The following is a 14,263-nucleotide window of genomic DNA, read 5'->3' on the forward strand; positions in this document are numbered from 1 at the left end:
GGAGAATTAATTGTTTTGTTTAATTATTAATTATATTTTAATTATTTAAATAATTTAATTATAAGTATTTTTCAAGCCTCACTTGAGGGAGACTTTATTTTTCCTTTTTACAACAAAGGAAAAGCAATCAATGCTTTCCTCACCCAGAATTCAGAAGAATCCTGGTCTGAAGGCCAAAACAAACAGAAGATTAAATACATTGATTGTCCTAACAGCAATAATGATTTGGTTGCCCAGGACTGTCTGTTTATGTGTGTCATTTAATGTCATGAAATGACTGTTTTGCCATGGATAAGTTAAATATACTATGGAAGATCTGATGTGGTTCCATCTGCGAATTTATTTATACAAAAGGAAAGGGCTATCTCTACAAACTTGTTTTAAAGTTTGGTTAAATTTCAAAGAGTTCTAAGTCCTGTTCTTTCCCCAGTGATATCATTTCTATATAATGGATTTACTAACAGTTTAACACTGACTTTGGGGACTGTTATGAGAGAACACATAACATCAACAGTTCATGCTTCACATACCCACAACGGCATTACTTCACAGGGAAACCTGAGTGTACGCATGTACAGATGGCATCCATCTTGAGATCATTATTTTTACAAATGTGATGATATAAACTTTTTCCATCTAAGTATGGATAGCATGTCTGCTTTATCAACAGCAGCCCTGGGACCTGGGAAGCTGGGAGTGGGCTAACAAGGTATCAGGATCATGGCAATTGGGAGAAGCTTAAATCTAGTAGTTTTGGCAGAGATCGTTCCATTTCAATTTCAGTGATATTACTTTTTTGTTCCCAGTTAGTTATTGTATTCATAGTAACCTTTTCTTTGAGAGGTCAAAGTGATTTACATATTTATCAATAATTGGAACTGTGATTCAACTGAACTGTTTTATTGGTTATTCACTCATATTTGAGTAAGGTGAGCTGAGAGAATATGATTGGCACAAAGTCAACCAGTGAGGTCCATGTTTGAGGGGGGTTTAACCTGAGTCCCCCTTAGTCCAAGTCCAAAGATATAATTGCTATACCACTCTGCAGGGAGGACAAAGGTTTTTAGCCAAGTTATATCCCTCAAGCACATAGATAAGATCAGTCACCTATTTTTGTGCCTGATACTTACCATATGTTCTCCCATTTGCCATCCTAAGACAGAGAGGGAACTATGAAGAAAGAGTTTTCCATAATAGCTAAGAACACGATAAGGCAATATTTTTACCCCTAGTGGTTGGGTGTTTTTACCTGGTCACTGAACAGCATAGAGGACATGTCAAGGGTGCAGAATGGGCAGGCTACAACTTTAGTCTCCCTTTTTGAAGGCTAGGATTTTATTTTAGTAAATTGGTGTGCTAAGTTTATCACAGCTTTAAAAAACTATTTGACTGATTATGTTTTTGAAAAAAGTCAAAACCTGTACTGCCATAATTAGTTTGTTTATTGTCAGATTTTAAGAATAGAATGTTGGTGGGCTCCATGGATCACAAGAAAAGAGCTGGGACACTTAACATATGCATGAATCAATGTGGGAAGTGGTAACAAGGAGCTACCCTACTCAAAATTAATCCTCCAATAAAATTAATCATTGTTTATAGGCCATTGTTTATAGTCAATAGTGGACATCTCAGATCTAAAATCACTCACTGCACAGAATTGCAATTAACCAGAGATTAAATTGGTAGCTATCTAACACCGACATCATTTTTTTCCTCCTCTGCTTTGCTGATGTGTGGTGGCTAATCCGAAGTAAGTTCAATCACCAGAACATAGTGCAGTGCATTGGGGTAAGCCTCCAAACCTTGCCTCGTTTCATCCTTTTGGAGCTTATGACTGGAGGAGACATGAAGAGCTTCCTACGGCAGAATCGGCCTCGGGAGGTGAGTCAGTTCTTCTTTTTCCCAACCTTCTCTTGCTCTGGCATCTAATAAGTTGTTGAAACTGGATGTTATGAGTACAGATGGTGAGCAGGAGGGGGCCCCTATCCAGGGGGGGAAACGCATGCGTAGTTTAGAGGCTCTGAACTGTCATTCAAAGAAACCCAGAACAGACCCGCCTTGAGTTTGGGGGTTTATCTGTCCAGGTTTTCCCACGCTCCTTCAGTTTGGTAGGATTTTCTGTCTACTATAGCAGTATAATAAACACTAGAGACATTCTCCTCATCTCAGCATGGTCTTTGCTTAAGCCAGGACACTGGATTTATTTTTACACTATTACACAGCTTGAATAAACTAGCTACCATATATACAAGTAGTCTCGTTTAGTGCCTGCCTTGTTTAGCTACCATTTGCAGTTACGATGAAGATGAAAAAATAACTTTACAACCAATCCTCATATTTTTGATGTAAATCAAAACTGTAAATCAAAGGAAAGCTGAAGTAAGATATAAGCACAGCCGCAGTTTCACTTAGCGACCACTTTGCTTAACAACCAATTTGCCAGTCCCAACTGTGGTCGCTAAACGAGGGCTACCTGCACTGTGGAGTCCTTGGTGCTCTCTGAGCTTGGTTGTTTATTTGCAGACATTTGCAGGAACTGCAAAAGAGAAAACCACACCCCCACCAACACTGGCAGGGCAGGCTACTGTATATAAACAGGGAGCAAACCCCACACTCACGCGCACTGATGACGTTACCAAGTTGGGTAACGAAATGTCTGCAAGCAAACAGCCAAGCTCAGAGAGCACCAAGGACTCCACAGTTCAACCCTGAGCTATATACAGTATATTCTCTTCTATTGGAACTACCTGTACTCATGGATAAGCCAAGAAATTTAGGTGCCAGAATACACCCAAAAAACTGGGTTCAGCCTATCCACAGATGGGCTTATCCACATGTATATATGGCATTTAGTCCATATTACTCTACTAAAGACTAGATCACTCTATTCCAACTTCATTGCTGGCTGGACATTCTGGGAGTCGCAGCCTCACACATCTGGAGAGTGCTGGTTGAGGAAAGTTGAACAAACTTAGCCAAGCTCTAAATCTCATTTCTGTCTTTAATCAAACCAGCCTTAGCAGCCAGAAGCTGTCATAATTTAAGCAAATGATTTGCCTCACCTTTGCTACATGTAACCCCTATAATGAATTGGGCAACTGGAATGCACTGCTACTATATAAAGTTCCAGAAATATTTATTAGATATGTTAAGACATAGCTGAATCATATCCAAAAAGTGAAAGGGAATTCCCATATCCTGTTAACCGGCTTCCGTAACAAAAGCCAGACATTGCAGGGCAACATTGTGTTTTGCTTCATCCAGCTTTGTCACCTTATCCTAATCCTTATGGAATCTTGCTGGGTCACAGGGCTTTTTGGATCACAGTCCAAATACCTGCACATTTTGTCAGCAGGCAAGAAGTACAGGATGAAACAGCAATGCTGAGGTTATAGCACTCTATGATGCCCGGTGAACATACTGTTCAGACAATTGTCCAAGTGAAAGAAAACATCTGTAAACTTGGATGAAGTGGTAGATGAAGGCATGGAGAAACAGAAAAGGTTGTGAGGTAGTTAAAGGATGATTTTCTAGAACATCTCTAATGAAGAGGTGCTTCAGTTCTATGCTTGTCTTTTTTTTAGTATTTGCATCCTTCACCCTGTATCTTATCTAGGAAGATTGACATGTTGCTCTCAAACCATCTCATGCCATGGGCTGGCATGCTGCATGAACCCAGCTGGGGTTTCTACATGCATAACACAATTTGTGGGATTGGCATGAGGCATTCTGAGCCAAAAGAGGAAAGGATAACATTTCCCAGTGACTTCTGAAACACGCACCCCAGGATATGGTGCAGTGAGCACTGAATATAATTAGTGCTTCAGAAAAATAACAGAAGTGATGTTTATTTTTGCTGGAAATCACCATCTTTCTTGGCTTGAGCTGGCAGGGCAGAAGGCGTGGGGAGGGAAAGAGAGCTTTTTCACTTTTAATTTGGCTGCTTTCCCTCTATTTTTACTTGTTCCTTCAACTGGGAGAGAAACAAACTATGCTTCCATCTGGAAGGAGCATCAGTTCAGATTTGAAATAGATCAATGTACTTGACATTTGCAAGGAAGGTCAATATTTCCCTGTCTCCGTTCAAGTTGTGTTAATGGCTTTAGTTCTGAAGCAGGATAGGGCAGCCACTTCAAACAGCTCATGGGCACAATTAAACAATCTAAATAGTTTTCTCTCACTCCCACACTGTGGCTATAGAGGTAGTCCTCATTCAGCAACCACAATTGGGACCAGCAATTCAGGGATTAAATGAAGTGGTGGCTAAGTGAAACTGCAACTGGGCTCATGATCTTACTTCAAATTTCCTTTGCTTTACAGACCTGCAAAGGTCATAAATGCAAGGATTGCTCGTAAAGTTACTTTTTCATCACCATTGTAACTGCAAATGGTTGCTAAATGAGGCAGTCACTAGACAAGGACTACCTGCATTTAATTTTCTTTGTTTTCCTCTCTCTCAATGGCATGCCATACAGAATCAGCCATCTGCTTTGATGATGCTGGACTTGCTAAATATTGCCAGGGACATTGCTTGTGGTTGCAAATATCTGGAAGAAAACCATTTCATTCATAGGTAAGAGAAGCCCTTCCATATAATGATTGGTATGTGCTTTTTCTGTGTTGGATAGCTTTTTTTTATCAGTGGTCCTACATAAGGTTACTTTTCCCAAGTTGCGTCACCTGAAAAAAAAACCTTGTGCTTCCAATTTCTTATGACAGAACTATGAAAAACTGTGACTTAGAGCACTCACTGATCATGCTTGTATTGTGCCCCCCTTTCACTGAGAGGGTCCTTCATTTGTAATCATCCAGTGTCTTCCTACTGTTCATTACAAAAATCCAGGAAGGATGATAAGATGGAATAGCTGTATAATGTCTAATGAGGATGAGTACTTTTCAAGGCATCCATAGTGTTCTCGGACAGACCTGCTTTAAAACAGATTAAAACTCGTTCCATGTATATTGGGAAGAATCATGACTTTCTAAAAATCTCAGACAGAATACTCACTGAGACCTATAGCAACTAGTCTCACTTGGTACTATTTCAAGTAATTTATATAATCACAGTGTGATCTATATTTATTTATTTACTTTCCAAGAGGAATATTTAAAAGAATGCACTATTACAACACATCAAATATAAAACAATGACAAATATAGATCACTGTGTGTTTTTTAAGTGGGGTCATAGTCCTGTTTATTCCACGTCAGCACCTGGGGCTCATTTCCCCACAAAATCAAAGGAAACTCTACAAAGCAATTGTACAATTGCATGTTGTCTGAATTAACAACTTCACATTTTCAAAGAGGAATATATGACATGGGCGATGTATTGCTGGATTGTATAGCTGAAAATATTCCTCCTCTTTTGTACTTCCATTTTTTTTTTCAAAGAGGAGCTGTGCATCATCCTCTCCAATAAAAGATTCAGACTTCTGACTTTGGTTAGAGACTCAGGCAAGTACCTGACAGTGCGACAATATACAGGGAAAGCAATTGTCTTCCTCACTGTAAGGCATCATTATACTGTATGTTATATACATGTAAATATCCAATTAGATGCTGCCTTCAATACTCCAATGCCCACTAGATGGCAGTGTTGCATCAGAAGACTAAGATGGCATCTCTCCCTTCCCCCTGGCCTGTTTGCAAACATCTCAGCAATGCAGCTGTAAAAGGGTTGTCTATAAATGTGATCAAGATGCTATTACTGAATAGACAACACTCCTGTATTTGGAGATGCCAGCTTTCTGCAATCTTGTGCCTTACAGAAGATTTTAGTCTCCCAAAATTTACAACTAGCAAGGCGTGTTTAGAAATATTGTTCTATAATTCATATCCTTCTTCAGCATCATGCATGCTGGGTGGGGCTGATATGAGTTGGAATTCCATAGTATCTGGAGAAGTACATGTTGCCCAGCCCTGCTCTAAATTAAAGAATCTGTACTGGCCACATATTGGCTGTTTTATCACAAGGCTGCAAAGGAGAACCGGCCGCTTCTCCCCACTACCTGAGGCATCTCTCATAAGCAGAGGCCGGACTTGTGACGAAGTGAAGCAATTTCATATAATTGTTGTCTAACTTCCTTCCAACTTCCATTTCAATATAGCATTAAAAATGAGCATTTATCAAGCTTTTCCAAAAAAAATGCTTAAGGTGAAACTTGTATTTTCTATTAAATCTGACTTATGAGACCATAATCGATGGGATCAGATGAATAGATAATCCAAGGAGGGAAGGAAGATTCTGAATGATTCAGAACTTCTTTTTTAACTGATCCAAACCTGGGTTGGTGCATTACACCATCTGACTGGCAATTCCAGTTGTACTATCCAAATTCTTTCACGTATAGCAAATTAAATGCTAGCTAAATTAAGTAGTTAAATTAAATTTATTTGTTTTATTTTTTATTCTGCCTTTATTAGTTTTACAAATAACTCAAGGCAGGGAACATATCCAATATTCCTTCCTCCTCCTATTTTCCCCACAACAGGAACCCTGTGAGGTGGGTTGGGCTGAGAGAGAGCGACTGGCCCAAGGCCACCCAGCCGGCTTTCATGCCTAAGGTGGGACTAGAACTCAGTCTCCTGGTTTCTAGCCCGTTGCCTTAACCACTAGACCAAACCGGCCCCAGACATCAAGGAATGTTCCAGGCTCTGTTCTCTGACCTTCTTCTAGCCTTCTCAAGGTGATATGGGAATGTTGCAAATGGTAAGGGACCAGAATATTTCCATGTACTTAAAGCAGTGACTGAGTTAACAATTAAAGTACTAAAAGTGCACATAGGCAACTGGATCACTTGTTTAAAGAGAGGGATGTGCCTCTTGAAAGCTAAAAGTGAGTCTTCAAACCTGTAGGTGCCAAGACCCTCTAAAAACCTTCAGAAACATTTTGCACATTTCTGGTGTTTAATAATTTCCCTCAGATATCACACTAAAAACATTTCCCTTGGGTTGAGCTCAGCAGCATGTAGTTTTCTCAGCAACAATGTGGAAGTGGTTTGCCTTGCATTAAGTCCAATCCTGCTCAGCTTTTTTGGTGCCAAGCAAGGTCGTATAGGTGCTGAGTCTTGTCACATTGCAAACTATATTTCTGTGGCTGGATTTTACCCCATATGAAACAGGTGCTATTCAGGGGAAACAGTATTTGAGTGAGAAAATGTAATAAGGTGTTAGCAGTGCAACAGAGCTGTCCTTGTAGAAGTGAGCAATTTATTTAATACTTAATTGTTTTAAAATTACTAGCTTCCATCTTGTGCACTTGTGATTTTTTTTTTAAAGGGATATAGCTGCAAGGAATTGCCTTTTGACCTGTACTGGGCCTGGGCGAGTAGCCAAAATTGGTGATTTTGGAATGGCCCGAGATATCTACAGGTAAGGAGAAGGGAAGAGAGATCACTAAAAGTTTATTTCAATGTGTGGAAAATGGATGCATGTCTAAAAATATTAAATTGGGAGTGCAATCCTCTGCAGGTTTTCTTTTTTACTCACCTCCTTTCCTGCAATGTATCTTGATTACGCTGCAGTAGAGATAGCAGCACTTTCTAAGAGCAATCCCTGGAGTAAGAAGGAAGGTGGAATGATGGGCAATTTCTGTATTGATGCTAGTGAATGTTTAATTTTAGGAACAGATGTTCAGACTTAGTTGTGTGAAATGCAGCCTTGCAGTGAAAATGCACGGAAGGAGGAAAGGGCAGTTTCTTTTGCTGCCTTACAAAGCATCTTCTTCTCTTTTTACCTGGCCAGGGCAAGCTATTATCGCAAAGGTGGGCGAGCCATGCTTCCGGTCAAGTGGATGCCTCCAGAAGCTTTCCTGGAAGGCATCTTCACTTCCAAGACAGACACCTGGTAAATACTTACCTTTAATTTTGTCCTATGAAAGTGACTTCATAAATGCTCAGAAGTCAGTTCAGGGCATTCAGGAGACTTACTCCCAGCTAACTGCGGATAGGATTACAGCCTAAATCACTTTTTCAAGATGAACAGAAGTGGCAGAGACTGTTGTTGAGGAAACAGTATTTTGCCAGCTCTTTGTCCATAAATAATGGGAGGAAGGTTGGAAAGCAATGGAAGAGACCACAGACTAGGATAGAAAGCATCGATGGTGCTACCCAGAGGATAATAGACTGAATTCATTCATATTAGGTCCTTCGGAGTGCTGCTTTGGGAGATTTTCTCCTTGGGCTATATGCCTTATCCATGCAAAACCAACCAGGAAGTATTAGAGTTTGTTACCAGTGGAGGAAGAATGGACCCTCCCAAGAACTGCCCTGGACCTGTGTGAGTATGACTGCTTTCTTAAATAAAAAGGGAAGAATCCAGGAAACAGTTTCAGATTATTATTTTTTTACATGGCTGACCATAGTTTAAAGTTTAGGATTACCATTGTACTTACTACCTACCCACATTGGCGAATATGCAGCACACATACACACACCAGCTTTATCTTTTCCTTAGAAGTATTAGGATCTTCTAAATGAGCAAGGAGAGAGTATGAGAAGGAAGACTGTTCCTGGTCTCCTACTGAAGTTGTTTGGAAAGCTTTCTGCACCACTTTTTGTTTTAAAATTATGAACATGGCCCCTCTTTTACCAGGTGAACATTTGTTTATTATATGGGTGCATGTGAATCACCTCAGAGAGAGATCTCCTCAGAATCTGGATGTGATCAGAATTACTTCACAGGAACCTTATTTAAAGGCCCTGCTGGTGGTGAAACCTCGGCTCTCTAATAAAGGGGAAACCTTCCTCTCCTCGCTTGTCTGAGGTGGATTATTCTTTTTTCAATTTCTTCCCCAAGTTATCGGATCATGACACAGTGCTGGCAGCACAGTCCTGAATACCGACCAAATTTCTCCACTATCCTGGAAAGAATCAAGTACTGCACACAGGTAAGTGGTGTGGCCTTCTTATGAAAAATTGCTGGCTTATTCCTGCTTTACACTTTATGCAGTGCTTCACTTTTCAGGACCCTCTCTCTCTTGTGAACATACGACCCTGATTATTGGCCAATCAAGTTTGTGATTGTCTTCTGAACTCACTGCTCCTCTTCCTCACTCCCACCCATCCTCAACCCCACAGTTCCTTACATCCTGAAGAGGTTTTCTTAAGAATCAGAGATTTTTTTCATATTAAGAGGCACAAGTGATTATAATCAGAAATTAATGATACTTTCTCCACTTCTGGGAAATGCTAAGAAGGGAAAGAGTTGGGCACACATACACATGATGCCTCACCATCTCCAATCACCATCTCTCTTCCAGAGCATCTTTTCTAAGTTAAGAAAGGCCACACATCTATGGATTTTGTTTAGTTTGGTCTTGTACAACTCTGTGAGAGAGTGTCAGCTAAGTGCTTTAACAAACAGTAGCACAAGAAATCCAACATGTTGGTTTGTCTTTTAGGACCCTGATGTGATCAATACAGAGTTGCCCATTGAATGCAGCCCCACACCAGAGGATGAAGGAAGCACTGTGCTACATCCAAATAGCAACACAGGGATGGTTCCTTTGCTTGGGAACCAGTCCCTTACACTTCAGATAAGCCACAAAACATTTGAAGACCATGATTCAGGGAACAAATATGGACAATGTCCCCAAGAGCTACTAGTGGAGAACCTTAGTAACTGGAGAGCAAGAGGACCAAGCATGCCATGTTTCAATTATTCCAGCAGTGAGGCTTGGGCTCAGCCAGTCTTAAACCAGAAACTGGATTCCACAAGTCACCCAGCACACAAGTTGAAGAATAAAACCAAAAACCTTTGGAACCCAACATATGGATCCTGGGTCATGGAGAATAATTGCCAATCCAGTCCCAGCTCCAAACTCAACACAATGCAAGAGCGAGAAGATTCAGGATTTGATGGGAATTACAGTCCCTCCCCTAGTTCTCAGGCATCACCATCATCTCCAAGTCAGAACCATTCTCCTCACATTGATATTGGTGGGATTGAACTGGTGAAGCTGCAGAATTTCCCTTGTGGCAATGTAAATTATGCTTATGATGACCTCTGCTATGAAATAGGTCGCCCTTCACCTTTGGCTGTAGAGCCAGCCACAGTCTTGAGGAGTGGAAGTCTGCACAGGGATGGCAATCTTGTCTTTAAGCCAGAGAAAACCTCAAGGGAGAGAGACTCTGGTCTCTCCTTGTCTGATGATCTGAATGTTACTCCTATATAACATGAGATGATGAAGAATCAGACCTTCAACTATGAATGGCTGCAAGAGCAATTAAAATGTCCTCCACCCCTCTTCTCAAATTAGGTGGATTAATATCTCATCTGGCCTCCTTTCCTATGAATGCCCAATGACACATTTCAAAATGTAACATTGGTTCCAATCTATTAAGTTCATACCTCTGGTTATAGGAAGAAATGATATCCTTGTTACAATGGTTCAGGGTTTAGTTGGAAGTGGTCATACCCAATCACCTCTAATAAAAATTATCTCTATCATAGAATAGAATATGTAAAAAATGGCAAAACCAATCATTGCTGGTTTAGACCAGTGGCCTGTAAAATACTGTACTTTCCAACTGATTCATCATAATACTGTATAGGAACTTAAATATGCCAAGTTTATTTAAGACACTATGGCCAAAAATGAATAGTAACAACAATGCCAACATTAAAGGAGGACAAAAATTACCTGTGTTCTGCAGAAAAAGCACAGAAAACAAATAAAAGGAGTGTAAAGGAACAAATAGAACTGATACCTTCCTTTTCATGACTGAAAATGGTTTTGTACCAGAGTCCAGCTTAGGTCTCCAGACCCCATCTTAAAACTATTCCTCATTATCTATAGTGCAGTGGACATTTGCTTTTAATGGACCTCACAAGGAACCCCTATTGTACAAGCTTTCTGTGTTCAACAGTAGTAACTCATTCTTCAGTAGAGATTTTTTTTGTAGGAATACACATATAGTAATGTAAACTCTTTTAAGGGGAAATGTAGCCAAGTCAGTTGTTTAACACAGTATCAACAAAAAAGCATTTTAATTTTCAGGACAATCTTGCCTTAATAAGTAAAACTGACATTTGGTCTCCAATTTTATCCTCTAATAGCTGTTGGTGCTATTAAGGAATAAAATTCCAGACCAAGTGCCAGCATTGTCCTTGAAAATTAAGGAGCTATGATCTATGCTCACTACTGGCAAGTTGAATACAGGGTTGGGGGACAAAAAAGGATACTTAGAAACAGCATGGATTTATTAGGCAATGTAACTACTTAAATCATAAATCATAAATTGTTGCAAAAAAAAACATTTTAGCCCAAGTCATTTCATGGATACATTTCTATTTTACACAAGGCAGCTTATATCCTGAGTGTTTTTCACTGCAGGGAATTATTACAGAGTTTAGAGCTGTCAATGGATTCAGAGGACTGTGTACAGTATCTTCATGTATCTCATGTACAAACTATTTTTTGTAAGGATAGATGTTCAAGAGACATATACAAGACTACATACTCTATTTTTTATTTTTTTTTAGAATCAGCTTTGCTGTATCTATTTTATCTTATAGTTCTCCTGGTCAAAGGTAGAGTCTTCAGAAAATGTCCAGTATTGTTCTCAGTTAACAGTTCTTGAGCTTAGCTAAGCTCTTCTCTTACAGGGCAGAGTTGGGCTTCAGGGTTTAGTGATCATGATCTAGACAACAGATTTCCTGATGTTTTGCTGGCAACTGTGGCTGGCATCTTCAGAGGGTATGCAGACCACCTTGCCTCTGAAGATGCCAGCCACAGTTGCAGGTGAAACATCAGGAAATCTGTTGTCTAGACTGTGGTTACTAAAGCTTGAAGCCCAACACTGCTCAACAGATACTGGCTGTAGAAGCCTACACCCATATATTTTTCTCTTACATTTGGTGTAATATGCACATAATAGGTATACATATGTTTGTATGCCATTTTAATCACAATATAATCATCTACCTTATTGACAGTAATGGGCTTCTTTCCATTAACTCTCAGAGCTGTTTAACCCCTTAATACATCAAAATCATCATGTAACATCTAATTTATTGGTTTGGCACAGCAAGAGCAGAAAGCTTTCTTAAAGACCAATGTTAGAACTTTCCTTGAGCCAAGTTCAATGATTAAGAAATGTTCCCCGATGTTCTTTAATACCACTGTGTCATGAGTAAGGATGGCGAGCAGGGGGCTCCCACCCAGACTGTCAAGCGCATGTGTAGCACTGAGGAACTGTTCAGCCATTCAAAGAGACACAGATCGGGACCGCCTTAACCTTTGGGGTTTATATGGCTGGGTTTTTCCCACGCTTCCTCAGTTTGTTAGGATTCTTGTTAAGTACTAGTAATAAATATTAGAGACCAAGTCATTGTCTCAGTGTGTTTCCTGGTAGTCAGGACACACAGTTTTAGAAAAATAAAGCCCTTATTGTTAGCACACTATGCTTTTATTTTGTATCTCTGTAATCTATATGGTTATACAGTTTCTTACTGGATCCCAAGATCCTGGTTGCACTTCTCACCCCCCCCCCCCCACTCCTTGTTATGGTTCGCACTACTGTCTTAATGGTTTATTTTAATTCAGGCATGATTTGATCCACCATCCTGTTCTGTCTTTCCTTTTCTGCAGTAGCCTAGAGAAGAATTGCTTACTATTTCATACTCTTCACTTTTGTACTTAGGATCTGGGATTACCTTTAAGGATGGCGGCACTGTTTGCCATCTTACCCTTTATGGTCACTCTTCTTTGCAATTTCAGATCAGATCGGTCTATACACCTACATTTGCAACAAAAATATAAAGACAGCCTAATACAGCTCTTCAGGCTTTACTATACACAAGTATTTTTCCATGGATGCTAATGGATAAAATACTCCCCCCCCCCCGAAAATTGCACAGCAGATGTAGGGCCAATTCCAATTTCAGGTCTATTGAGGCATCTGTGCAATTCTTCTGTCTCCCTCCAGCTCTGAACAGTTCTTTGGAAGAAAAATGATGGTAAAAGTATGTGAAAAGATCGGAGGATTATAAATGGAGATTGACTCCTCATAAAATTCCATGCCAAGGCAAGACTATTGTGTAATAAAAGCCTCATCTAGAATAACCTCATCATATTTAGAACAGAGCAACTGCGTTAACGGTGGCATTAAGCTTACATTATGTTAATTCAAATGAGACTTCTCTGGAATAAACCTAATCATATAGTAATTTGGAAATACAGATACCAATCCCCCTACAATGCCTGGAATGGTGTTACATGCTTCCTTTGCTTTTTACTGATACAATAAAAGTAACTGTAAAGAGATAAATCCTTCTAGTTGCAACACTAGAATATGAACTTTCAGAGTGCATCTCAGCAATATATTACAACTGAAGAAATGAAGTATCTCTGGTATAAATGGGAATGCTCAATCACAAATATTTACTACTTCATCATTTAAGAAAAATAATGTCCTTCCATTATGAAGGGTTTACACAACACTAACAGATGTTCCCATCCTTAAAAAGAAAAAAGTATTATTGAACTGGTCTTATTAGCCATGCCTACTTTTCAATCAAGACAAGTTAACGAGAACTTAGTTCATCAATGTTTGATAGATCTGTCACCCTTGCAACATAGCAGTTTGCATTTTAGAAAATATGGGTGATGCTGTCAGCCCCGTTAGGTAGACAAGACCACGAAGTCAACTCCACAGGCAGGCTAAAACTACTTTGATTGAGACTGGCTATAATACCAGAATCTTGCAAGAAAATTGTTCTGTACCTCCTCCTCCTCCTCCTCATAGTTCAGTGAATTTGGAAGGCATCTGCCTAAGCTGCTTCTGGACGTCATCTCATTGTGGACTTGAAAAACGCTTCAGGCCCTTTTATCTAGAACAGTCTTTCTTAAACACTCTCAGGTCCCCTTCCCACTTTTAAAAATTGTGGAGGACCCCAAAAGAGCTTATGTTTGTATGGGTTATATTTATTGGTATTTACCATATTAAAAATTAGAGATGATGCATTCGCTGCCACTACTGCTTCTCCCAACTGAGGGGATTTTAATACTGTATTATTTTTCAGCATAGGTTGGCAAATAATTTTGATCTTGTGGACCCCTGAGGTCTTCAGGGACCCTCAGGGGACCTAGGACTTCACTTTAAGGAGCTGTGGCCTAGGCAATGGATCCTGCATATCTCCATCAGGGATATTTTCCTTACTCCCTACCAATGTTTCAGGGTACCATTTTTAACAATGCCAGAAGGGGAGAAAATTCTTTCAGTTCTGATTATTGAGGAGATACACTGATACGCTGAGT

The 14,263-nt window shown here is 39.8% G+C and overlaps 1 protein-coding gene across 1 annotated transcript in view; it reads left to right on the forward strand.

Moving 5' to 3' along the window:
• The window catches only part of LTK (leukocyte receptor tyrosine kinase), an 81,740-nt gene extending 71,557 nt beyond the window's left edge, over nucleotides 1–10,183 (forward strand). The window contains exons 23-29 of the mRNA XM_063288714.1: nucleotides 1,752–1,881; nucleotides 4,476–4,573; nucleotides 7,282–7,374; nucleotides 7,747–7,848; nucleotides 8,146–8,280; nucleotides 8,800–8,890; nucleotides 9,404–10,183. Of these exons, the coding sequence (XP_063144784.1) occupies nucleotides 1,752–1,881; nucleotides 4,476–4,573; nucleotides 7,282–7,374; nucleotides 7,747–7,848; nucleotides 8,146–8,280; nucleotides 8,800–8,890; nucleotides 9,404–10,177 (1,423 nt within the window). The 3' untranslated portion in view covers nucleotides 10,178–10,183. The remainder of the gene's footprint in view (nucleotides 1–1,751; nucleotides 1,882–4,475; nucleotides 4,574–7,281; nucleotides 7,375–7,746; nucleotides 7,849–8,145; nucleotides 8,281–8,799; nucleotides 8,891–9,403) is intronic.
• The last annotated feature ends 4,080 nt before the right edge of the window (nucleotides 10,184–14,263 follow it).

Source organism: Candoia aspera, chromosome 1 (assembly GCF_035149785.1).
Source record: "Candoia aspera isolate rCanAsp1 chromosome 1, rCanAsp1.hap2, whole genome shotgun sequence".
In the NCBI taxonomy this organism is placed as follows: Eukaryota; Metazoa; Chordata; class Lepidosauria; order Squamata; family Boidae; genus Candoia; species Candoia aspera.